The following is a 26,883-nucleotide window of genomic DNA, read 5'->3' as shown; positions in this document are numbered from 1 at the left end:
GGGAGACGGGAGACACCAAGAAGGACAGACGGCGCAGAACCAACTCCAGGACTCTGCAGATACTTGAAGGGAAAGACGGGGCGGAAAGGAGAGCCGGCCAGATTCCCCTAACTTTCCTGGACTTGGAACGTTCTTCGAAGTAACTTTTTTTTTCTTACCTGGGTGTACCCCAGTTACTGCTGGTTGTGTTTTTTCGGCTTTCCCCCTCCAGCTGCTATTTTTTTCCATCCTCTTTGCCGGGAGCCAAGGATAGGGACATTTTCCAGCGACACAAGCCCTTTCCCCCTGCCCCGCAGCTTGGCTCGCGCCTTTGGACAGCGGCTCTCGCCTTTATTTATTCTATTTATTTATTTATTGGTTCTCAATACGCGAGGGGATGGTAGCAGAGCGCTCCCGCAAAGCGACAGCCGCCGGTGCCCGCGGCCCTGGGGAGCTGGACGCGCCCGGGACGGTGGCGCTGGCGGTGGCGCCGGCGGAGCGCTGCGCGCGGCTGCCGAGCCCGGGGTCGTGCGGGCTACTGGCGCTGGCCCTCTGCTCGCTGGCGCTCAGCCTGCTCGCCCACTTTCGGACAGCCGAGCTGCAGGCCCGGGTGCAGCGCCTGGAAGCAGACCGTGGGGAGCAGCAAATGGAGCCGGCTATTTTGGGACGAGTCAACCAACTGCTGGATGAGGTCTGTGCTCTTTGTTGCTGCCTTTTATCCCTCCCCGTGGCGCCCCCTCGCTCAGCCTCCAAACTCTGAACCAGCCAGTGCCCGTGGGCTCTTGCTCTTTCCGCCGCACCGTGCGCCCCGGCCTCGCACCAGTTGTCTGCGGGAGGGGTGGGGGCAGGGACAGACGCCGTCCTGCAGGGTGCCAGGAAGACCCGGGCGGCTAGCGCGGGACCCCTCAGCTCCAGCCTCTGGCAGGCGTCTCCCGCGTTCCGCGCCGGAATCGCCCTGAGCGCGCGGGGCAGGTGGAGGAAGGCAAGGCGCGGAGGCGCGCAAAGGCGGCCAGGCGCCACTTCTCCCTCCCGGCACCCCGCCAGGGTGTTGTGAGAGCCGCCCAGCGCCCACGCGGTGGGACTTGAGCCCAATGGCCGGGGCCGAGGCTTGCTGGGCCCCCGCGGCCCTCCCCATCTATCCCTCGACGATCACTGCTGCCTTTTATTGCCATGCTCCTTTGGGAAGAGAGAGGGAGTGAGTTATCCAAGCGGCTGAGGGGGACAGGGGGGCAGTCCTTGCAAGGGGTGGTGTCCTGGTCCCTGCCCAGAACGCTAGGGCCCAGGTGTTGGTCGTTCTGGTTCTGCTGTCCTTGGGCATGAATAAGCCCTTACCCTTTGGTTCTGAAGCTGGGTTTCTTGTCCCTGGTTCCCTGGAATGGTACCCAACATTTTGTGTCGGTGTATCTTTCTGGGAAAAGGATGCTGAGCTTTCTCCCATTTCCAAAATGTCCTTGAATCCAAGTGTATTAGAAGCCACTAGTATCTCTTAGGCAGGGCAATCTCGGGACTTCATGAAAAGACCACAGGAAGTAGGGACATACAGTCTCATTAGTGCCACCAGAGTAAAGGCTGGGCCAGGAGACCGTGAGGCCTGGTGACTTCTGAGAATCTGGACAGCACAGGGATCCAGGGCCCGGATGAAGGGGAGGACCCACAGGTAAAGGCCACAGCAGTCTGGGAAGAACTCTTGGAACAGGCTGGCCGTGGAAGGTTTCCCAGGGGAAGAGCTGTGAGCTCTTACTTAGTAGGAGGTGGTATGGAACAGTGAAGAGCAGGAGGTGGAGCCCAGCAGGCCTGGTTTTTATCCCCACTCTGCTACTTGAGCTGTGCAACTTGGGGTAAATACCCTAACCCCTCTGAGTTCCACTCTACCATCAAAACGGTGATGATGACAGCAAATGTCAGAGCCCAGCAGTGGGTGCAGTGAGTGCCGATGGTGCACCAGTTCCCCACAGCCAGGCTCTTCTTGGGTGCCTCTACCAGGCAAAGCCTGCTCCTTGCCAAAATAGCTCTCCAGGGTGATCACGGAGAGTGAGGTCAGAGGGCCAGAGCAGACAGGGTGGTCACAGGACAAGTTTACTGATGCCAGAGGTGCACCCATGACTGCTACTTTCAGCTCATTCCCGTGCCCCACCGGGCCTCAGGGAAGCTGGAGGGCTCTGTCAGGCCACCCAAGGTCTCCTGGGACTCCAAGGGAAGCCTCTGGACTCAGCAGTGCCGGCAGGCGGCCTTTGCCGGCTGGCTGACAGTGCACGTGGGACTGCTGGGTGGTGGGGAGGGTGTCAGGACAGTGAGGGCTGCCCCAGGGATCCCTGGGGCCCTGGCTGCTGAGGGACAAACATCTGACCCTGGATGTTCTGCTCAGTTCCTCTCTGCATCCTCTCCCCTTCCTGGCCCCTCCTGCTGGCCAGGGCATGCCCCAGCCTTTTCCCAGATCTTGGCTTCCTCTGCTTAAGACGTAGCCAGGCCAAGCATCATACTCTCAGGGCCTTGGGGCTGACAGTGTTATTATCTGCCAGGCTGAGTCCTCCCCTCCAAATTCCTACTGACTTCTAGACCCCCGTTTTACAGATGGGGAAACTAAGGCCCAGAGAGGGGCAGTAGGTTACCCAGAGTCATATGGCAAGATCCAGGACTGGAACCTAAGCTTCCAGTGACCCCGCCTCCAGTGCCCTCCCCACTCTGCCTGCCACCTTCCTTTGTTCCTCCTCATCCACTCATTCGGCAGTTGAACCTGAGAGCCAGCTGTGGGTCAGGCATTGTGGGGGCACACTTCTGCCCTTTGGAACTTACAGGCAAATAGGACACAGAGAAGAGAATGGGCAGTGACCATGTCGTGTGAAAAAAGCTACGATAATGGAAACAGAGGAGATCTGGGGAATGGATTACCATGCAGCTACCCGATGGCAGGGGCTTCCTGGGAAAGTGATTTTCAAGTGAAGACTTAAAGGGTGAATAGGAGTTTTCCAGGCAAATGGGGATGAGTACGGGGCAAAGGGAACAACTTCTGGAAGCCGAAAGCCAGAGGGAGGGGTTTGCCTTGGGGAACTGAGTGGTGGAAGATATGGCTGGAGAGAGACAGGCAGCCTAGGTCAAGAGGGGCCTTAGAGACAGTTCATTCTTTGTAAGAGCACCGGAGAGCCGTGGAAGGGTCTTGAAGAAGGCAGCGACGTGCGTAGAATGAGTGGAAGAGCAGGGCAGAGCAGGGAGGCCAAACAAGAGGCTAGTGCAGCCAGAGGGGACTGTGACCTGGGCAGGGGCACTAGTGGAGACAGGGGAATGAATGGAAATGGCAGGCGCAGTGATGGGACCTGAGATCAGTAGCAGAGGGCGTTGGGACCAGAGGGAGGGAGCGGTCCTGTGGGTAGAGGGGGCAGGTGGTCTAGTCTGTATGGCGATAACCCCAGGAGGCCTCCCCTGGACGGGGCCTGCAGTCCAGTGGCTCCAGAGAGACACTGTAAGGTCTGCCCTGTCCAATACGGTAACCATTAGTCACATGTCACTCATTATATTTAAATTAAATAAAATCTAAAATGTAGTTCCTTGGTCACATTAGCCATCTTTCAAAGAAGTGCTCAATAGGTACCTGTAGCTAGTGGCCACCAGATAGACAGCGCAGCCATGGAACATGCATGTTACCGCAGAAAGGTCCACGGGATGACGCCGTGCCAGGAGCGGGCAGCTTCTGGGCCATCACAGGTGTTCAGGAGCAAGTGGAGGCCCTTCCTCCACCCTTTGCTTTCCTAGGTCTGTTCTCCCAGGTCAGAGCAAAGGGCAAAGGTGAGGAAGGGTGAGGAGAGAAGTGAGAACTGGGACCAGTGGAAACCCCCGGGTGGGAAGACCTGGCAGAGGAGAGAGGGCAAATGGTTTTGTTGCAGAATGATTCTGTGAAATGGACATGCAGAGGGTTCGTGCCTGCGAGGGGCACAAAGTCACCCCATGTGCCAGGATTCCAGCTGGGCTTTGCCAGCCTTGTGGCCTTAGGTACTCTATGCCCTGCACCTGTACCTCAGATTCCTTCTCTGTAAAGGTCTGGAGAGCTCCTGGGGACCCGGGGCAGGCAGTGCATCCTGGAGCAGGTGAGCCCGGGGCCACTCCCTGAAGGATGGAGGCAGGGCATCGGGCAGAGCGATCCTGGGGAGGCACACAGCCTGGGCAACGGCCTGGAGGCAGGAATCCAGGGGCACATGCACACCACTCATCCCAGTGGGGAAAGCAGCATGCTGGGGGCAGAGGCTGTGACTGTGAGACAGGAGGAAGAGGGAGCTGGCAGGCCAGGCTGAGGGTACCCAGTGGGGAGAAGAGGCTGGAATGAGGTGAGCTGGGGCTGATGTGAACAGAGGCCCAGATCTGAGTGGCTGAGCCACTGGGAGGGGTGGGTCAGGGCCAGGAGAGGAGCATGGGGGCAGGAAGCCAGCTCAGGGGAGCTGGGAGTGTGGCTTCCAGGCCTCAGCTCCAGTTCTTCCCCCATCAGCGCCTCTCTCCTGGTCTGGGACCCTTAATGAGTGCTCCAGCTGCCTGTTACTTGATTTGCTTGCTGTAAAAAAAGAAACTGGAATGGCCCAAATGGAGGAAATCAGATGTCACCTAGGGCTGGGCAGACGGTGTGCGGTGATAGAGAAGAGGGTGGAATTTAAACTTGCCAAATCCATTTTGCAGGCCAAGGGGGAGCAAGGGGTGTCAGCAGCCTCCTTCAGGGTGAACGTTGAGGGATGCCAGGCAGACTCCCCATCCCCAACAGCAAGAGTAACAGCAGCTCTAATAGGAGTGTCCCGCATTTATAGGGTATGTACAATGGCCCATTGCTATGTGTATTATCTCTTTCACTCCTCATGACTTCCCTAAGGATTGATACTCTCATTGCCCCATTTTATAGCTGAGAAAACTGATGTCACTGTACCTCCATCTCACTATCTGTGATCCAGTCCTTTGGGTGTTGAGGGCATTTTCCACCCCAAGAAACCCCTGGGCGAGGAAGTGGTGGAAACTTCCAAGCTAAAATGTCGAGGGAACCCCAGGCAGATGCCCTCATCCCTAAAAATAATAATAGCAACCATTGTAACGGGAATGTTTTACATTTATAGAGTGTGTACAGGAGCCCCTTGTTGCGCTCTTTCCAGGAGCATTTGGAGGAGAGATCAGAGCAGTGGCTGAGAGATTGGGGCTCTGGATGGGGTCCTCTAGGATTGAGGACAGGAGCAGGCTCTTAAAGGGAGAGTGTGTGAATGGTGGGGTGTGGGCCTGTGTAGAGTGTCCTGTGTACATCACAGCTGCTTGGACCTCAGTTAATGGACAGACCTTAGTTCCAGGTGCCCTCAGATGCAGCCAGCGCTCCACTGAGTCAGTCCTAATACTACTCCTCTTTCCACGCTGTGAGTAAATGACTAGTCTTATGAGGAATTAATAGAGGGAAGATCCTCAGAGACCCTTGAGTCCAGTCCCCTCACTCTACTGATGAGAAAACAGGTCCAAAGCTGCCCACCAGGTATCAGAGGAGCTGGAGGTAGGACCCCTGTCTCCATCAGTCACCTCTCCTCCACACCACACCTTCTCCTTTCGGGACAGTAGTAATTGTCTGGCCAAGTGGTGGCCAAGACAAGGCAAGTGTACACTCCACTCTCCATTTCTTGGCCCTCAGCAGACATTATTAATCGATTGCCGCACCCTTTCACATTGAGTTTACATACAGCTTTGGAATCCTTTTCAACACTGTTCCAGGAAACTGCTACCCAACTAGCAAGGGTTGAGGTTCAAGATAAAGAGCTATTTCCTGACTCTAATTAATTTTTTAAAATACTGAGCAATATTTACTATAGATAAAACTAGGGAGAGCTGTTAAAGTTTTATTGCTTCTCCAAAGGCCTTAAAACTAGCAAGTAGCTCCAAACCAGACTGAGGACCTCATTAAGTAGCCAGCCCGCGTAAGAAGATGGTGGGAAAAAGTCAAAGCATCTGAAACAGTATGCCATCTGCCTTATGCACAGTTTCACAATTTGACACCCTCAGAAAGATGCCTTTTCCCCTTATTCCTAATCATTCCAGACTTGCCCCAGTGCCCTCTGGAAAGTCTTCCTAAACCACCCCGACCCAAAATGGGCCCTCTCCCTGCTCCGACTTCCTGCAGAACTGCCTGGCCATGCCAAGCATCTAGCTCAGAGAAGGAAAATAGACAGGGCACGTGCTGACTTTTCTTACCCGAGAACCACGGCAGGCATTACTAATCACTCAACACATGCCCCGTGGGTCTACCTAGGCCTCAGAGTCTTTCTCGACACAGCTCTCCAGGCTGCCACTCCCAGTCTATTAGAGTCAATGCATGAGATAAAATCTATCTGCCAGCCATGGCTCAGTTTCAAACACATTGTGCAGTGTGCCCTCCTCTCCATTGCCTTTAAACGTCTTGTCTCTCCATTTGACCCCATACAACCCAGAGGCAGGGATAGGAGGTCACTGGTCTCTGAGTCCTTGACTGAGTCTTGCCTGGGGCTTTGCACAAAGTAGGCAGCCCTCAGCAATTAGTTGCTGATTTCAGGTCCTACTGCTGGAGGCCAGTGAAGCCGTCTCAGTCAGCTGTCCTCCGCCCACTGCCCACAACCCAGACCCAGCTGTCTGCTCAGCATTTGCTCAGGGGGTGTGCCCTGGAGCTGGGTGTTTCGCAGCAATCAGTAGAGGATGAAATGATTAACTCCTTTTCAGTCAGAGCTGCAACCCCTGGTCCTGGCTGAGAGTGGATAGCTGAGTGTCATGTGTCCCCACCTGTACAGAGCAGCTAGGAGCATCCATCCCCTCCCATCCCCTACTCCCAAGGGTCAGGAGCTTTGTCTTCACCTGCCCAGGCTGCCTGGCATGTTTTTGGTTAGGGTAAAACAGTACAGTGGGCAAGCCCACAGCACCTCTGCTGCTAAATAGTTGTGTGACCTGAGTCTCGGTGTCCTGATCTGAAAAATGAGGATAACATCCTCCTCACAGAGTAGGTGCAAGATTCAGTTAATAGCAACTGTAACCATTGCCACGTCCCTCATCATTGGTGGAGATAAAATGAGGCTGTATCGTGTCTACAACTTTTATTAATAGCTAATATTTATTAAGCGCTATCCAAAGAGCTTTACATCTGTTAGTTCAGTTAATTCTCACAATAATCCTATGAAGTGGTTATATTTTTACTCTTCCCTTCTTACAGAATAGAACGCAGAGGCCCAGAGAAGTTGCATAACTTTCCCAAGGTCACACAGCTAGTAAGTAGCAGAGCCAGGTCTTGAACCCAGGCAGTCTGGCCCCAGAGCTGGCATTCAGAGCCACATGTGTATATGATCTGTATAAAGTACCATATTTCACTGTCAGCTGAGGTAGGTTACATAGGCCAGGGCTAGGGACGTGTTCAGTTCAGTCTGATTCAGCTCCCACAGAGGTGGCATTTACCGAACTGACTTGGCATCAGCTCACATTACCATCTTTGTTGCAAGAATGGAGCTGAGAGGGGGCTTCCCAGGGGGCTTCCCTGGTGGCGCAGTGGTTGAGAGTCCGCCTGCCGATGCAGGGGACACGGGTTCGTGCCCCGGTTTGGGAAGATCCCACATGCCGCGGAGCGGCTGGCCCCATGAGCCATGGCCTCTGCGCCTGCGCGTCCGGAGCCTGTGCTCCACAACAGGAGAGGCCACAACAGTGAGAGGCCCGCGTACCGAAAAAAAAAAAAGAATGGAGCTGAGAATGCCTCTTGATACAGCAGGCCTTGGTGATGAGGACCCTTAGAAAGCCTCTGTCCAGCCTTGGCTTCCAGAACGTTTGGGCTTCCAGGAGGGGTGAGTTAGGTCTTGTCTCTTGGACATTGAACTGTCCTCTAGGAAGCTTAGCCCCAAATCTGGCGTTCACCCCTCGGCAGAGCAGAGTCGTCTGGGCAGAAGGTTTTGCATAAGCTCCAGCTTCAGGTCTGTTTTATCACCCTGCCCTTTCTTTTCTTTCTCCCTCTTCTGTCCTGCTGCTTTGCTATATAATGTGTGTCTATCTGTCTGCCTCTGTAGCCTCCTGAGTGTCCCCTTTTGGAGCAAAATAGGGATAAAAGTTCTATGGTAACTAAACTTTTTTAAGTGACTCTCCCCTCCTTCTCTCATGTCTGCACACCCTCAAAGGCCTGTCCCTGGACTGGTGATGGTCAGGCTACATAGTGGCACCGGCGGAACTTTATAACACACCAAAGCTGACCTCCTTCCCCAAACCCTGATGTGAATCCCCGTGGGTAGGGTCTGGCAGTAGGCTGTTCAACAAACTCCACAGCTGACAGTACTTGAGACAGAGAGTCTATCTGTTCCCCTGAGCCAGGAGCATCCTGTGCAATTTGCCCCAGGCCCCTTGCCTGAGTCCTGAGCAGTGCTTCAGGGGCTGATGGTGGCAGTAATGAGGGTCATGATGAGATGTCAATAAAAATCCTACCGTACACTGCACAGCTTGAAAGTATGGGAAGGTTAAAGAAGCGGAAGCAGTGGGATTTATTTTTTTGGAGCGTGGTTGTTGGGTTTGGGTTTTGGTCTTGGTTTTTCAAAAAATAAAATCAACTTTGCCCTCCAGAAGAAAGGAGGTTTCAGCAGAAGCCTTAGGAATCATTCTCCCACCTCTTTTGGTTGGATTCTGTCCCTCCCAGACCAGTCTTTTTTTTATTATTATTCAAACAGGAAGTCACAAAAATTGTAATCATCCTCATCAGTTCACTCAGTCCCATGTAATTAAATTTTTTTTCATCTTGATCTTTTGTTAGCACTTTTATGAGCTCATCAGTTTTCCATTAGAGTTCTGAAAATGCTTATTCATTCAGTTCAGCAGTATAGTCAGTTACCAGAAACCTGTACTTGTCAGAGTCTTTTCCATGAATTCCTTGAAGATGAAACCCTTTTATAGAAACATTTTTGCAAAAGCATCAGAGTACACCCAGAATTGTCTGTAAAAGACAAAAGACTTAAAAATGACCACGGGGGCTTCCCTGGTGGCTCAGTGGTTGAGAGTCTGCCTGCCGATGCAGGGGACATGGGTTCGTGCCCCGGTCCGGGAGGATCCCACATGCCGCGGAGCAGCTGGGCCCGTGAGCCGTGGCCGCTGAGCCTGCGCATCAGGAGCCTGTGCTCTGCAACGGGAGAGGCCACAACAGTGAGAGGCCCGCGTACCGCAAAAAAAAAAAATGACCACGGTTAAAGATTTGATGAAAGTTCATAATAATGCAATTGACAAGGAAATTTAGTTATTTCTGAGATATACATTTTAAAATAATAACTAGAATTATGACTTATAACATTATACCAGAACATATAAGATTTTTAGGAATTTCATGTAATGTCTGAAACATTTATATTCAGAAGCAGTCTTGTTGAGTCCTCCGTAAGGAAAGGAAGTCAGCAGTTTCCTCCAGGGGAAACTGAGGCCCGGGTGTGGGAGGGGCTGGGAGGGCTGGGGCAGGCTGGGGTCCCAGCTGCGTGGCGGGCAGGCCCCAGCAGCAGAGGCACGCGGACACTCCCCGCTCCTCTGCAGCCTCCTGCCCTGGGTGTGGGCCTCCCTGCAGAAAACTCTCTATGGCCCAAAGGGCGGGAATGGGTCTGCTGGCAGTGGGGACTCCTCTGAGCCTTCAAAGAGTGAGGGCAAGCCGAACACAAAGAGGCGGAACTGCCTGCCTGAGAGGCCGGGCACAGCCTTTCCAGGGGACACTGGGCCCCTGTCTCCCCTCCTGGAGGCTATTGTGGGTTTTCCCGAAATCCCACATGGCTGGAGTCCACACGGGCTGGGCCTCCTCAGCCCCCTTTCCTCTCCTCTCACCCGTCCGCAGCCTCCTCCATGCCTGCAGTCCAAAGCAAAGTCTCCGTCTTTCCTTGGCTCGGGCATTTCCTGCTGTGGGCAGCTCTCCTGGTCTACCTGCCCCCACGCCCGGCCCCCCGTCAGGAGGCTCATTCCTACCTGTTCTTTTCACGTGGCATGCAGGATCCCAATTCCCCAACCAGGGGTGGAACCCGTGCCCCTTGCAAGGGGAGCACACAGTCTTAACCACTGGGCCGCCAGAGGAGTCCCCTACCTGTTCTTTAAGTTCAGCAGGAGAGTGTCTGCTGCCCCCAGAGGACACATCTTCCCCCCAAAGGCTGTCACAGGGCCTGGGATTCTGCCATCCAAGGGACTTTACACCTGCAGTCACCTCTTATGCTGCAGATGCCCTGTGAAGGTGCCTCTTTTTTTTTTTTTTTTTTTTTTGCGGTATGCGGGCCTCTCACTGTTGTGGCCTCCCCCGTTGCGGAGCACAGGCTCCGGACGCGCAGGCTCCGGACGCGCAGGCTCAGCGGCCATGGCTCACGGGCCCAGCCGCTCCGCGGCATATGGGATCCTCCCAGACCGGGGCACGAACCCGTATCCCCTGCATCGGCAGGCGGACTCTCAACCACTTGCGCCACCAGGGAGGCCCGAAGGTGCCTCTTAAGCCATCACTTGGAGGTTTTCTCCATCAGGTCATGCTCTGACAAGGTGGCCTATAAGGCAGGACAGGAAGGGTGACCTCTGGGGACAGGGATGCAGAACGGGGCATGAGCTGGGGCTTTTCCAGGAACAGCCTTAGTGACTTCCCTGTGAGCTAGCACTGAGGTTTCCCAGGGGTGGGGGAGACTCGGTGACATGGGAGGGGAGGGTGGTCCTGCCTCCTCTAGCGTCTCCCCACTCCACGAACTCAGAATGTTAGAAAGAAAGGAGTTATGTGCTCAAAGGAATCCCCGACCACACCCCTGATCCTCAGGCTTACACTCCCTCAGTGACGGGGACATCATGGCTGTTCCGTGATTGGACAGCTCTGGCTGCAATGTTGTGTGTGGTCTTCATCTCGTCAGAGCTCCAGACCCATTCTACACCTGTCATCCCGCTCCTCCAGCATGTCTCGGCAGCACCTCACGTTCAGTGTCTCTAAGCTGAGCAGGAAGTCCGGCCCTCCCCAGAACCTCTGCATGCCCAGCGCTGGCGTCCAACTGCACCGATTCCGTGCCCTACCGACTGCACCTTCCCGGCCTCCCACAAACCTGTCTTCTTCTTTGTCTCACTGCCTGCGCCTCCCTACCTGAGCTACCCTTGGCTCCCCCAGGCCACGGCAGGACCCTCCTAACTCATTTGCCCCCATTCACCCTGCCCTGCCCTCTTCATCATCCACATGGCAGCTAGGGTAATCTTTCAAAAACTCTAAACACGATCACCACATTTCCCTGATTACAGAGACTTCCTGTTGCTTCTTAATATGGTCCATGAGGCCTGCAGGACGGGGCCCTTGCCACCCTCTCTAGCCTCATGGCTCTCCTCTGCTCACTTTTTTTTTTTTTTTTACATATTTATTGGAGTATAATTGCTTTACAATGGTGTGTTAGTTTCTGCTTTATAACAAAGTGAATCAGTTATACATATACATATGTTCCCATATCTCTTCCCTCTTGCGTCTCCCTCCCTCCCATCCTCCCTATCCCACCCCCTAGGTGGTCACAAAGCACCGAGCTGATCTCCCTGTGCTATGTGGCTGCTTCCCACTAGCTATTTATTTTACGTTTGGTAGTGTATATATGTCCATGCCTCTCTCTCGCTTTGTCACAGCTTACCCTTCCCCCTCCCCATATCCTCAACTCCATTCTCTAGTAGGTCTGTGTCTTTATTCCTGTCTTACCCCTAGGTTCTTCATGACATTCTTTTTTCTTAAATTCCATATATATGTGTTCGTATACGGTATTTGTCTTTCTCTTTCTGACTTAACTTCACTCTGTATGACAGACTCTAGATCCATCCACCTCATTACAAATAACTCAATTTCATTCCTTTTTATGGCTAATATTCCATTGTATATATGTGCCACATCTTCTTTATCCATTCATCTGTCGATGGACACTTAGGTTGCTTCCATGTCCTGACTATTGTAAATAGAGCTGCAGTGAACATTGTGGTACATGACTCTTTTTGAATTATGGTTTTCTCAGGGTATATGCTCAGTACTGGGATTGCTGGGTCATATGGTAGTTCTATTTGTAGTTTTTTAAGGAACCTCCATACTGTTCTCCATAGTGGCTGTACCAATTCACATTCCCACCAACAGTGCAAGAGGGTTCCCTTTTCTCCACACCCTCTCCAGCATTTATTGTTTCTAGATTTTTTGATGATGGCCATTCTGACCGGTGTGAGATGATACCTCATTGTAGTTTTTTTTTTTTTTTTTTTTTTTTTTATTTTACAAATTTAATCAGTTATACATATACATATGTTCCCATATCCCCTCCCTTTTGCGTCTCCCTCCCACCCTCCCTATCCCACCCCTCCAGGCGGTCACAAAGCACCGAGCTGATCTCCCTGTGCTATGCGGCTGCTTCCCACTAGCTATCTACCTTACGTTTGGTAGTGTATATATGTCCATGCCGCTCTTTCACTTTGTCACAGCTTACCCTTCCCCCTCCCCATATCCTCAAATCCATGCTCTAGTAGGTCTGTGGCACATATATACAATGGAATATTACTCAGCCATAAAAAGAAATGAAATTGAGCTATTTGTAATGAGGTGGATGGACCTAGAGTCTGTCATACAGAGTGAAGTAAGTCAGAAAGAGAAAGACAAATACTGTATGCTGACACATATATATGGAATTTAAGAAAAAAATGTCATCAAGAACATAGGGGTAAGACAGGAATAAAGACACAGACCTCTGCTCACTTTTGAAGTCTAGCCAAATGACTGTACACGGTCATGGCTAAGAGCACAGACTGCGGAGCCAGATTTCCGGGTTCAAGTCCAGCTCTGCTAATTACTGGCTGTGTGACACTGGGCAAGTTGTTTAACCCCTTTGTGCTTTGGGCTGTATCTCTGTCAAATGGGGTGATGATGATAAGAGTATCTCCATCTCATGAGTGTTGTTTTTAGGATTAAAAAAAGTTAAAACACGTGCTTTGAGCAGTGCCTGTCTCTCCAGTAATAGATGTTGCAATCTCCCAAAAAGAGCACGTCTCCCCTCACCCCCACTCGCACAGGCACAGGCATACAGAGAAGGTCATGGGCTCAGAGCCAGGCTCAAGTCCTGCCTCTGCCCTTCTTGGCTGTGTGCAAGTTAATTCACCTGTCTCTGTCTCAGTTTCCGCGTTCATGAATGGGCTGCTGTGAGTGCTGAGTGAGTAAATATGTGCAAGACTCCTGCCTGGTTCACAAGAAGCACAGTATTACATCAGGTCTTAGCCTGTTTCCCCTGTACCTGGGCCCCTCCCCTGGTCAGTTGATGCTCAGCCTCAGATGTCAGATCAGCTGTCACTTCCCCACGAAGAACCAACCTAGTCGGTACCCCAGGACTGGCTCTCAGCACCTGTCCCCCGCTGGCCAGAGCTTTGATGACAGTGGCTGCTTCACATGGATGTGTGTGGTTTGGAGACTCTTATGTGACCCTCCCTAGAGAGTAAGCTCCATGAGGACAGCCTCCACGTCTGCTCCGCTCACATGTGGGTCCCCGGCACTTTGCGTGGCTCTGCTGACATAGATGCTTGATACCCATTTGTGGAAGGGAAGGAAGTGGGGGAGAGTGTCTGATTTCCGTCCCAGCAATCTTGCCCCCAGCCCTTCCCCACTCCACTGGGGGGGACCCTGCTTCACCCTGCCCTGGGTCCATGGATGACCTCCGAGGCCCTGAAACCGGAGGTCCTAGGCCCCATGCTAACCCGGCTCCCACCCACGTCTGCACAGTCCAGGGCCCAGCTCCTTTCTCCCTGGCAGCAGCAGAGACTTAGTTTAGCTGGAAGAACTTTCTCATATGAAGGCTGGAAAATTCACACAGGGACAGGCGCCTCCTTCCCCGATTTTCTGATCTGTAGAGCCTGGAGCAATATCTCTCTGTGGTTCTGGTGAAGCAGGGTGGCAGAGGCAGCTCGTGGCATCTGGAGGATCCTCCAGCCCCTGCTTCATGGCCCTGGGAGTCTGATCAGACGCCAAGTCCGTTGCACAAAGAGAACGGGGGAGGGAGGGAGAAGACAGTTCCTCAGGTCCCCCACGACACCCCGTCCAGCCCCCAGCACACAGGCTCCCAGAGCAGACGGGGCAAGTCCAGTTTTGGTGGGGGTCGGTTGAGTGTCTCCATTTCCTCCGCTTCGATTTCACTCGGCTGCCTGCACTCCGGGGCATGCAGCCACACGCAGGCCTGTCCCCTTAACAAAACCCATCTGTCCCTCTCCTGCAGTCCCTGGGATTTGGCCCACAGAGCCAGCACTGTGCAGCCCTGGCCCTGCCTCCGTGCCTTTGCTTTTCTCCCTGGATTGCCCTCCCCCACCCTCATCTCCATCGATCTGAATTCTTCCCAAGCCCAGGCCAAAGCCCACCTGGGACCACAGGGATAGATCCTAGCGGGGGACAGGCCTAAAAGTAAGTAATTTGGTTCAAGTGTGGCTCAGAGACACCAGACCAGGCCCTGCCCTCAAAGGGCCAGCTCGGTCTCCAATGGGACACCAGCCCAATAGCAGCTATGGCACAGGGTAATGAGAAAGCTCCAGCAGCTGGGATGGAGCACCCACTCTGTGCCAGCATTGTGATCAGATTCTGGCACAGGGGCCAGAGCTTTGCCCAGCATGGTCATTTCAATGGGCAACTCCTTCCTTCAACGTCTAGTTCTTGTGGTCAAAAGGCAGGGCTGCAGACAGGACCCTCCATCACCCTCTCCTTTGTGGGAAGAGGGGGTCTGAGTTTCCCAGGAGGGGGAGGGGCGTGACCACATGTCAGCAGCAGTGCATGAGGCCAGGCCAGCCTCACTGTGGCAGGTGGAAGGAGGCAGGCCTAGCACCAGCTCAAAAGAGAAGTGGCTTCATCTGGCCGCTCAGAAAAACAGGCTGGCACAGCACGTGCTCACCCTTCTTCACATCTGGACCCCTCTTTTTGTTTTCTGATCTCATCTCATTTTATCCCTCCAGCTGTCCAGGAGGATCCAGTGGATAACTAACAGTATTCCTATTTTGTGGATGAGGAAACCAAGGCCCAGAGTGGTTACATCTCTCTCTTAATACACAGTTAGTGGGAATGCTGAGACTAGACCCCGAGGTCCTGGCACTCCCAAAGATAGCTCAAGCGCATATCCATACTGCCGAGCTCCCCATGGAGTGATTCTTCATCGGGATTTGGGGGCCAGCTGTGCTAATCCAAAAGAGAGTCCCACCACAGCCTCCAAGGGCAGGTGGGTTCTAATAGGAGTCATACACTCATATCAAAAATTAACTATTAGGGAGCTTCCCTGGTGGCGCAGTGGTTGAGAGTCCGCCTGCCGGTGCGGGGGACACGGGTTCGAGCCCTGGTCTGGGAGGATCCCGCATGCCGCGGAGCGGCTGGGCCCGTGGGCCACAATTACTGAGCCTGCGCGCCTGGAGCCTGTGCTCCGCAGCAGGGGAGGCTGCGATGGTGGGAGGCCCGCGCACCGCGATGAAGAGTGGCCCCCGCTTGCCGCGGCTAGAGAAAGCCCTCGCACAGGGGCGAAGACCCAACACAGCCATAAATAAATAAATTAATTAATTAATTAAAAAAAAAAATTAACTATTAAATGCTAAAGCACTTAGACCCGTGCCTGGTATATACTGCTCTATATGTGTAGCTACTGAATATTATTTTTAATATTAACTCCTATCTAATAATTCCACCTGGTAAGTGCTTCATGGTTTCCAAGGCACTTTCCACGGCAACACTTAAGAGGTTGGCAGGTGGGTAATATCCCCATTTTGCAGATTCTCCGAGAGGGCAAGTGCCAGGCTCAAGGTCATGGCTGTGGAGTGAGGAGCTCACCTGGCCTCTGCTATGGGCTCCCTCCTCACACCACAGCTTGGACCCACCCACATATTACAGGGGCCCAGGTTGAGCCTGAGCCCTTTAAGAGGCCTGTGGCTGAGTGTGGGGAGGGAGTGGGCCCTCAACCCCAGGCCAGGCTGGAGCTGCATTCTCTGGGGAGAGTAAGTGGCCACTTGGCATTTTCCCTTTGATACTGATACAGGCATTTTAATAGCTGCAATGATCAGGCTGGTGGTATTTCAGCTCTGGCCGTGTGGGGCATTCCAGGAGGCCCTGGCTTGCAGCAGGGGTGAAGCAGGAAGGCTTTTCTGTCCAGGGCTGCTGAAGGTCTACCCCAGGGCCTCAGAAAGTTTTACACCTGGCCCTGAGCCTCAGCCTGGGGACTTCAAACCAAGGGTCTCAAACTCTGATGCCTAAGGGGGCCAGGCTGGTGACCTAAGTTGGTGAGACTGGCCGGGGGTGGGGTGGTACTCTGGGTAGCTGGACAGCACATGCCTACCTAAAAGGGACAGTCGTCACTCAGCACCACCCTATTGTTACCACAGCCCAGTGTCGCCGGATCTTCCCATTTACAAGAGAGATCAGAAATCTAGACCTACATGACATCTCCTAAGCAACAGATATTTATTGTGCACCTACCATGTGCCAGACCATGTTGTAGGCGCTGAGGATATAGCAATGAATGAAACAGATCAAAATATTCATGTCCTTGTGGAACTTGCTTTCTAGGGATGGAGACAATAAGCAAGATAAATAAGCCAACAACAACAACAGAATCTGAAGGAGAAAATAAAACGTGGAGGAAGGCTAGCAAGTATATTGCAGAAGGGCGCTGGGGACCAGGGCGGGGGTGGGGGCCTCATGGAGAGCGAGCCAGGTGGAGGGAGGGTAAGAGCCTGGTGGGAGTGGTCCAGGGGAGAGCAGGCGAGACACCCTCCTTCAGGGAGTTTTTCTAGGAAAAGAGCTAAACAGGGTCCATGAGGATTTTTCATTTATTTTTTTATGGTGGGAGGAAGAGCAGCATGTTTGCATAAAGATTGCATCAGGGGTGGGCAAGCAACCACTAAATCCCACTGGAAGGCTGTTTTTATAAGTACGTTTTTTTATGGGAACACAGCCGTGCTTATTCTGCTTTTCGCCTATGACAGTAGAGCTGAATGGTTGTGACAGAGATCATATGGCTCACACAGCCTAAAATATTTACTAGCTGGCCCTTCACAGAAAACCTTTGCTGACCCCTGGTGTAAGTGACCCAGGATAAGGGCTGGAGGGGGACTTGCCTGCGTGCTGGTGGAGGGTTGGCCTAACCTGGGAGCACAGATGCAGATGGGCGGGAGCCTCTGGAAGGGCTCTTCTGTTGCTTCTGTTTTCTTCGCAAGGTCATCAGGTGACAGTGACATTGGGGTTGGCGAGAGAGAAGGTGTGAGAACTACTAGGACAGTGAGATGGGGGAACTGAGGTATGCTTGCTGGGCTTTCCTCTGAGATAATGATCATGAATGAAGTGAGGCGGGTCAGCAAGGCTGGGCGCTTTCCCCAGCTTCATCTGCTGCTTGGGCGCTGGAGTGGGGTAGGTGGAAACATTGCATCTGCCAGGTTTGTGGCGTGGCCGAGAGCATGTGCTGAAGGGGAAGGGCATCAAGGCAGCCAAGGGTGGAGCCTGGGGAGTGATTATAGTCACTGACCACAGAATTAGAGCTGAGAAGGAGGGAAGTGAAGCATGGCAGGCGAGGAACAGTGGAAAGGTGAAAGGACCCATGGATTGAAGGACCGGGGGCTGGAAGGATCCCTGGGGTTGAGTATTAGAAGGAATGAGCTGCAGACGAGGGTCCGTGGGTGGGGCTGAGGCCCAGACTCTCAAAGGGCTGCGATGATGATGTTCCGATTGAATGCTTTCCAAAGATAACCACTGGGCGGGCCAAGAGAACACACCCACAGCCTGAACGTAGCCAGTTTCACACCTTGGTGTCCCTGGTGGCTTTGTCTCCTGCCCCTCCTGATGGATGCTCCTGATTCCCGGATCTGCCTGTCTCACCCAGGCCTCTCTCCTGAGTGCTGGAGCTACATGTGCCCCTCCCACCTGGACCCTCGCACTAACTCAGCTTGTCCTCAACCAAAGTCATCACCTTCCACAAGCCTGGCCTCGCCCCTGTCCTTTCTCCACGGGGGCATCTCGGCCACCCACGGCAGAGCCCGGAGCCTACCCCCTCACCAAGTCCACCCCACGCTCTGTCCATTCTTCCTCCTGCATACCCCTTCCCATCGCCCGCCGCTCTCCGTCATGCTGCCAGGCCGTAGCCTGGACCACCAGCATCTCTTGGTTGGATGGGGGACTGACAGCCTTCAGAGAGGAGCCTCAGCCTCCAACCTTCTCACTGTCCTCGTCTATTCTCAGCATGCTGCTGGAGGACCCTTATACCAGCCCGATTTGACCACGTGCCTCCTCTGCTTCAAACCCTTGGTTGGCTCCTTCGGTCTGGACCCTTACCTGGGCACATAGGCCCCCATCACCCACTCAGCATTCAAAGTCTGCAGTCAGCTGGACACTTCTCAATGTGCTTCTCCCACGTGAGGCGCAAGCCCCTTTGCCAATGGGGATGGTGTCTTGTTCTCCATTTTGCAGTCTCTCAATTAGTAGGAGCTCCATGTATATGAGATGAATTGAACAAAAATACTGAACTTGAAGGTGGAAGACCTGGAATTTAAGCTCTCTGTGGCTTACCTGTTCAAGGCAATTCCCCTTCGCTCTCTGAGTCTCAGTTTCCTTTATTGTAAAATGGGGCTGATTTGTGGCCTGCCTATTGCACAGGGTGACGGTGAGGGTCAAGTGAAGGCTCAGGGAATGTGAAAGTCACTCCAGGTTTGCCTGAAGCGGAGGTTTGTGAGCAAGAGACTTATCGGATCAACATTGGAGAGAGTGAGGGAGGCAGGGTGGGTAGAGGGTTGAGCCGTGATGCGGTCACGACAGAGGCCTCAGCTGGTCCCGTGGGGCTCTGCAGCTCATCCTGAATTGAGGCCTAGGGACCAGACGGTATCTATGAGTAATTGGATGCGGTTGTCGGGGGAGTGGACATGACCCTGGTCAAGGCAACTGCTTAAGATGAGAGTGGTTCCTAGAGAGGAGCTCAGCCATCAGCAGCCAACATAACCTGGCGCTAAGGGTGAGTCCTGACCCTCTCCTGACTGGGAGACCAGGATGGCTCACCGCAGCATCCGTACTAGCTCTAGGTTTTTATGGCTGTCAATAAGCCATGGACATGTCAGGAGTCTGTGTGCTGCTAAATTCAAAGTCTCTGCCAGCGCCCAAAAGATCTGCCCTCCCACCACGTTCCCATCCTTCCTTCCTCACCCAAGTCCCTCCTGCCACACTGTCCCCTATCCTCCTCCTCAAACACTTGGCACACAGTCCCATCACTGAACCTTCACTTCTGCTGTTCCTTCTGCCTGGAACACGCTTCCTTCACATCTCTCTACGACTCATTTCCTTACCTCTGCCAGCTCTCTGCTCAAACATCCCCTGCACGGAGAGAACTTCCCTGACCCCTGAGTTTAAAATACCACCTTCCGTCACTCTCCATTCCCTTACCCTGCTTTATTTTTCTCTATAGTGCTTATTGCTGCCTGGGTTATATATTCATTTGTTTCTCTATTCATTGTCTGTCTCCTCCACTGGCAAATAAGCCCCTTGAAGAGCCCACAGGTTGTTGGTGGGAAGGGATGTGGAAGCAGCTATGTACAGTCCCTTCTTTGGAAAGTGATACTAGTGAGCTAGGCTCAGAGCTGGGCATCACAGGGCCTTCCACCAGACCTTGTCCTGGGATGTCCTTGGTTTGCCCGGTGGCCACTCTGTGCCCACCTCAATAGTCATCCACCTAGTATTTGTGTGCCAGCTTCCCTTTCTGAGTGAGGGTCTCCCCTTTGGGACATTCCTCGCTTTCTCCTCCTCCTGTGTGTTTTGACCTCCAGCCCGCTTCTGCCCTCCCCTCAACACTGTCGATCTGCTCCTCCCCCAACACACACACACACACACGCACACACGCGCACACAGGCACACACACACAATGGCTGAGCTCCCTCTTCCAGGAGAGTTTGTACACACCCTTCTCCAGCAGGATGGAGTAGACTTTATATCAAAAGACCTGAGTTCTCATCCCACATCCACCACATACTGATTGTGTGACCTTGGGCAAGTCACTCAGCCTCTCTGAGCCTCACTTTCCTTCAGCAAGAAATGAGGTCACTATTTAACCTACCTTAGAGTTTGATTATGAAAAATAGATGTGATTCCCTGTAAAGGCACCCAGCTTAGCGCCAGTACACAGTGGGCGCTCCGCAGACATTAGTTTGATGTGAATCCTCAGGAAGCTTTCCTGACCTTCCCTCTCCACCGCCAAACCAGAGGTGACACCAAGTCCTATGACACCTTCCACGTGACTTCCTTTACCTCTCACCCTGAGTGGCAGAACTACACAGTAGTGAGAAGCCATGTGCTGGGGAAATGCTTGCGGGGAGCCAGCCGGCCTTCTAACCGGTCCACAGGTCAGGATGGGGACCACAGTGCACAGGACAGCCAGTCACAGCCAGCCACACAGTACAGGCCCCATGGGCCCAGATCTTCCAGTTTTTCAAGAGAAGTTAGAAACACAGACTTTCATGTGAAATCAGCCTCTTCAAAACACTGGGGACAAATTCAATGAAAAAAAAAATCACTGGGGGAACCAAATAAAAATACGTCTAGGGTTTCCCTGGTGGCGCAGTGGTTGAGAGTCTGCCTGCCGATGCAGGGGACACGGGTTCGTGCCCCAGTCCGGGAAGATCCCACGTGCCGCGGAGCGGCTGGGCCCGTGAGCCATGGCCGCTGAGCCTGCGCGTCCGGAGCCTGTGCTCTGCAACGGGAGAGGCCCCAACAGTGAGAGGCCAGTGTACCGCAAAAAAAAAAAAAACAACCAAAAACATCTAAAGGCCAATTTGGCTCTGGGACTACCAGCTTCTAACTGCAGCACTAGCTTCAGAGAGAGGGGGTCCAAATCTCAGCCTTCCTCCCCTGTGACCTCGGCCAGGTTAGTCTCTTCTCTGTGCCCAGGTCCCTGACCTATAAAATGAGTGTAATAATAGCTAACATTTATTGATGCTTCCTGGGCGCCTTTCTTTCTATGCACCAACTTCTTTGATCCTCTCAGTAACCAGTAAGGTCAGGACTGTTATCAGCTCAGGGGCCAAGAACTGCTAGGATCCCAGGCGGTCTGACCCCAGAGGCACACCTGTTAACCTCTGTCTTCCCCCCCACCCCCCAGCAATCCCCTCCCTCGGTGGTGGTGAGGACCGAGGCGCTCAGCGCCCAGCGCCCTGCCCTTTCCAGGTGTCAGGGCTGGCAGGTGTGTACTGTCATCGGTTCATCTCCACGGAAGTGGCAGCTCCTTGAGAGCAGGCGTCTCAGTCTTCTTGTTGCCGCATCCTTGGGGCCTTCCAGATTGGCCCAAGGATAGGCAAGCTGGTGAGAAAGGGTTCTGATGGAGGGACAGAGGGCCTGCCTGTACCTGGCTCTGTGAGCAACACCGGAAGAAAAGAGGTCACTGTCCCTGCCCCCGGAATCCATAGGTGCCCAGAGCTAGACAGGAAACAATTAGCAGAGAGCCAAGAAGAGCAGGTCGCCGTGCCTGTGAGCTGCAGGAAGGCCACACTGCTTTATAGGGTCCCGTGCTTGAGTTAATTTCCTTCAGAGCTCTCCGAAGACATCAGACCCCGAGGTTACCAAGATGGGACCTCTCCATCTGCTTCTTATTATCCAGATGCCTGGTGGCCAGTCTTTGATCCAGGACCAGTCCCCCTGCCAGCCCCCAGGCGGCCCCTCTCCCCCGCCCCCTCTCCCTCCCACCCCCCAGCCCCCAGCCGCTTTCCAGAACTTGGCGTTTACAACTCCCAGTGACTGTTCTTCTCTGTCTCCTTGTGCAGAAATGGAAGTTCCACTCACGGAGGCGCCGGGAGACCCCGAAGACGTCTCCAGGGTGTCACTGCCCGCCAGGTAAGGAACCCTGCGAAGGGGTGACAAGGACGGGGACACACACCAGAGGCCCTCTCAGTGGCCGTGCCACACCCTGTTCAGAGTGTCACTTTTCATTTGAAAGATGGAAATGACGGTGTCGTTGATGTTCACCCTCCATGTACCAGTTGATGGGCCCCATCCCCCATCCATCATTCATTTGCTTATTCAAGCTTTCATTTATTCATCACCTCTCCTATGGGCCAGGTACTGTGCACACCAGGCTGTGAAATCAGGCAAGATAATGGGTGTGGCAACTTGTGAGGTGTTTCATGGAGTTGAAGAGAAGAGAGGCCCCCCACTGTGCCTCTCGCTCCTGGCACGTAGTCGGTTCAGAAGCGCTTGTTACCCAAATGAATGAATTACCCTGTAATTGCAAAACCTTGCCTACCCCAGCTAGGTGGCTTAGGGGCCTGTGGGTTCACTGTCTGGTATCTAGGCCACACACACACGCAAACAAGCTTAAGGTTGCTGGGTGATGTGGTGTGATCAAGCTGACCAGTCCAGTGTGGATTCCGAGTCTGCCTTTGCCGTTTCCTACCCTGTATGGGCAGCTCCCTACCGAGGACGTGTTCCAGTGCTCTTCCCCTGTGCTGTGTGGCCCCCTCCTTACCACATCTGCTCATTCAGTCCCAGCTGTGGCCTGGGTCCCAAGCACAGAGGTTTAACTGCATTGTCTGCAGTTAGTAGTATTGACAAGTCATAGTCTTCTAAGTTACCCACCATCGTTATTAAGCTACAAGAATGACAGATGGGCAAGTTGGGCAAGTTTCGCCCGTTGCCATGAGTCATGGGAATGGGTTGCACCCCTTTGGGGCTGAGGGAGGAAGCTGAAACAGGGTGTGGGGAAAGGTACCACTCTCAAGGAACCGCCGAGGGTTTGCCCTGCTCCAGGCCGCTGCCAGCTCAGAGTGTGGCCCTGGATGCCCGCTGAGGCAGGACACTCCACTGGACACAGGGGCCGAGGAGCCCTAGGAGCCCCCACTCAGGGTCCCCAAGCCAGGGACGAGAGGCCGACAGATGCCGAACACGTGGGAAATGGAGGGACCACATTCACTGGAGAGTGAGTGGGCTGAGTCACAGTTGGGAGTCACAGTTCAGGTGCCACGGGAGCTGGTGAGACCGCGACGGGATTCAGCTGGCCTCAGGCAGAAGAGGGTCATCTGGGTTAATTAAAAGGGTGTCCAGAAGCCCTGGGAAGCTCCCTCCCTCCCTTGGGGTCCCAGAGATTGAGCCCTGGGATCTGGGATAGCTTTTGGGGAAAGAATGCCAGGATTAATGAGATGAGATGAAGGTGAGGGTGTGTTGACGGGGCCTGGGCAGAGCAACCGTGTGCATCGAGGTTTGCGGGGCAGCCGCGTTCAAACCACCGTGTCTGTCATCCTCGTAGCTCTTGGTCCGTTGCAGTTCTTGCTTGAAGTATAGAATGCTGGTGAAGGGCAGGAGACTTGGAACCATGGAAGATATAGGTTTGAATTCCAGCTCTGACATTTACCAGCTGTGTGACCTTCAGAGAGTTATTTCACCTCTCTCTGCCCCAGTGGCCTGGTCTGAGAAATGAGGATAATACCCGCCTTGCAGGTATATGGCAGAGGTTCAGTGAGGTCCTCATAGAGAGTACTTAGTACTTCCCTGATTCCTAGTGAGCACTACTGTTATTTTTTGGTTTTCTCCTCGATTCCTCTTGCACCTTAAAGATGCACTGAAATCCTTATCAAACACTGTGTCCTGGTGTCGGGGGCACATTTACGGGCACACAGGCTTGTCCTTCTCCCTTCCTCGCCTGACTGGGTTTCTCATGTCCTGCCTCCATTAAAGTGGGGGCCTACCAATAGGTCTCCATTTTGTGCTTGGGAGAGTCTGAGTCGGATGGTCCTGGGAGGCTGAGAGCTAGGAAGGGATGTGGCAGGAGGGAGGGAGGACTGGAAGAGTGCTCCAGCTCTTGGATGGTGAGGAGGAAGCTGTGGAGCAGCCTGAGCAGCTCGGAGGTGGTGGAGAGGAAGGATGCTTGGAGGTGCTGGGGGGGAAGAAGGGCTTGACACTGGTCCTCTGTGGGAAAGGCCACCAGCAGGGACTGAGTGGGCCAGGAGATGGGAGGAGAGTGAGCAGGGGAACGTGCGAGGGGTGTCCCGAGTGTTGGAGAATTCCCCAGAGGGCAGTTTGGCCCGAAGTATAGAGCTCAGAGCCAGGTGAGCAACACCAGGAGAATATAAAGTCCCCAAACTGAGGCAAAATCAGAAGGAGAGTAAGATGCTCTCCCAGCTTTTTGCAGAGTCAGCAAGGGAGGACTGGAGGGCTGCACAGAGTCGTCTCAGACAGCAGAACTACAGAGTAAAATGCATCTCCTAGGATGGGCTGAGTCCTGCTGGGTCCCTGAACCTGCCCCCTCTGCCCAACCTGAGACTTCGCACCCCATGGTAAAGGTACCTCCTCCACACTAAGGCCTAGGCCACGTGGCTGCCAACCTGTGCTGAGTAACAGCGGTTACTGCCCCTGCCCCTCACTGGGCACCCACTCTGTGCCAGGCACAGTACTGAGCACTTGACATTGATGGATGACCTTCCCTGGAATGCTGGAAACAGGCACAGTGGAGTTCTGGCATTCTGAAATGTCCGTGGTCCCCAAAATCAGTAAAACACCACTCTCATCCTTGGACGTGAATCATGCATCTCCGATTATTTCCTTAGGGTCAGAGTTTATAAACCACTTTATGAACCATTTTAAGGCTCCTGATGCTTGCAGAAGGACTTACACAATTGTAAAGTGCCGCAAAGCATTATTCACTTTTTTTCTGGCCAGCACCTAATATTGTGCTCCACACATAGTAGATGCTCAATGAATGTTCAATAAATTATCATCAATAATCATTCCTGGGTGATTGGAAGCTTTCCAGTGTTCTCCATCTGACCTCTGGTTGGCTTCTGACGCCTCTCCCCCTCCGAGACGGCTCTGACTCTTGCCTGATGCTGAAATCACTTGCTGTTAGGACACAACAAATAAACACACACTCTTCCATCCCACTGTGACCACTGGATTTGGAACCTAGAGCCCCAGACCTGTGCCTGCCCCCAGTTTTCCTCTGCAGCCAGCCGGGCCAAGGCTGGAGCCCTGTGGTGGGTGTGTTCTTCCTTGTGGCAGCCTCGGGCCCCTGGGCAGCATCCAGAAGGCTTGGGACACATAATCGTGGGCAGAAAACCCGCCTCTTTCCCTTCCTACTCTGACCTCACCAGTATCCTCCCAGGATCCTCCCTGTCCCAAAATAGCCACCTACTAGCTGAGATCTGGCTGCATCCTGCTTCTGGGCTGCATGCACTGTTTGCCAAGGGAGGGTTGGGCCTGCAGCCCTGGGATGGGATGCCAAAGGTCAGGCCTTGTTAGAAGGGTCACAGTGGCCAGAAGTTCAGAGGAATAGGTGTGGGCCATTTGCAAAGCGTATGGCCTGGTGGGACAGGAGAAGGGCCTTGGGAAGACATATACAGGCTGTGGGACTTTCTAGGCCACTTGAGAAGAATGCACAGATCAGGGAAACTCCCCATCCTCTGTCCCTGTTCTCAGTAACAACCGAGGAGCAGGACAATATAGGCTCCAGCCGGCAAGGAAGCAGCTACTTCAGGCCCGCCACGCTGGGGCTGGGCAGGGCGGGCAACAGGCAGGACGGTCCGTGGTTGCACACACACAGGGAGCTGTGACCAGCTGAGCCGCTGGAGCAGCTCCCTTCACAAGCTGGGCCTCATCTCTAAGGCGAAGAATAGGCCAGAGTCATGTGCCGACCACCAAGCCAGAGGTCTGGACTGCAAGAGCGAAGGCAAGGGGGTGATATGGTCAGGTTTGAGCATGAGTGCCATCCCAGCACTGGTCCACAGGATGGATGGAGGGGAGAGAAGATGCCTTCAGCCAGGCTAGTGGGAGAGGCAGTAGGCATCCTGTGGTTTAGGACTGCCAACGTGAGGTGTGCACGAAGTGCGAGGGATCCCAGAGGAGCCTGGGACTCTGGGAAGGCTTCACTGAGGTGGTGGCACTGGAGGGTGGCTGTAAGGAACAGGAAGCAGGTGGGAAGGTGTATAGTTATAGACTCAGCTGCCCCCAAAACCAGAGGCACCCCACCCCACCCACCACCCCCGCCAAACACAGCGATTCCAACAAGGTAGAGGGGGAGGTCTCTTCCTTAGCAGGCCAGAGGACAGTGGTCCAGGCTGGGAGACTGGCCCTGCCATCTTCGTCATGTGGCTTCCATCTCGGGGCCCCTGACAGCTGCTCTCTTCTCACCATCAAATGGCCACTGTAAAAGGGAAGGGGCCCAGGGGAGTATATGCCCAAACCCTTAAGAGCAAAACTTGGAAAAAAAAATAAAACATGCATCACTTCTGCTTATAGCCCATTGACCAGCACTTAGCACATGGTTACACCCCAGGTCCAAGGGAGGCCAGGCAGTGTTTTTTGCTGGGCGGCTGTATGCCCAGATACAACTTTATTGTTATGGGAGGTGGGAGAACAGATACCGAGGAACTCTGCATAGAGGGCATTCCAGGCTGAATCACGACACGGACAGAGGCTCAGAGAGTGAGAAAAAGGCAGGTCTGTTTAGGAATGGCAAGCAGTTGAAGAAAGTTGGAGCATAGAAGTAGTGATGGAAAATATGGGTGGAAAAAGACAGCAAAGGGACGGGCTGAGGAGACCTGGCTTTCTCTGTTCGGTGGGGGGCAAGCGGTTGTCATCCTGAGGGAGGTAGTTTTTTGGCAATGGCTGCCTGCAAGGCTTTGCTGAGTTAGATTCTGTGGCTGCAGCCAGGCTCATCAGAAAATGTGGCAATTGCTTAATGATGTCTGATATGATAGGAGTTATGTGCTGCTATGCCTGTGCCCTGGCTTTGTTACCCCACAGGAGATGACGTGGTGTCAGTGAGGTTTGGGGAAGCGGCAGTGTGACCTGGTCCAATTCATATTCTAGAGCAATAACTAGCAATGACGTGAAGGATGGCTTAGAGGGCAGAGAAACCCCTTCCAGCAGCAAAGTCTGTGAACAGAGCTTTATTTTCTCATGCGCTACTATTTGTGTTGAGGTTGGAACTGCCTCTCGGGCTTGGT

General features: G+C 53.5%; 1 protein-coding gene across 1 annotated transcript in view; it reads left to right on the top strand.

The window, feature by feature from the left end:
* The first annotated feature begins 376 nt into the window (after nt 1-376).
* COL13A1 (collagen type XIII alpha 1 chain) overlaps nt 377-26,883 on the top strand; it is a 148,498-nt gene continuing 121,991 nt past the window's right edge. Inside the window, 2 exon segments of the mRNA XM_060092192.1 lie at nt 377-670; nt 21,712-21,781. Coding sequence (XP_059948175.1) covers nt 377-670; nt 21,712-21,781 — 364 coding nt within the window.

Source organism: Mesoplodon densirostris, chromosome 1 (assembly GCF_025265405.1).
Source record: "Mesoplodon densirostris isolate mMesDen1 chromosome 1, mMesDen1 primary haplotype, whole genome shotgun sequence".
Lineage (NCBI taxonomy): Eukaryota > Metazoa > Chordata > Mammalia > Artiodactyla > Ziphiidae > Mesoplodon > Mesoplodon densirostris.
Note: the sequence above shows the minus strand (reverse complement) of the source record. Positions and strands in the feature narration are given on the sequence as shown.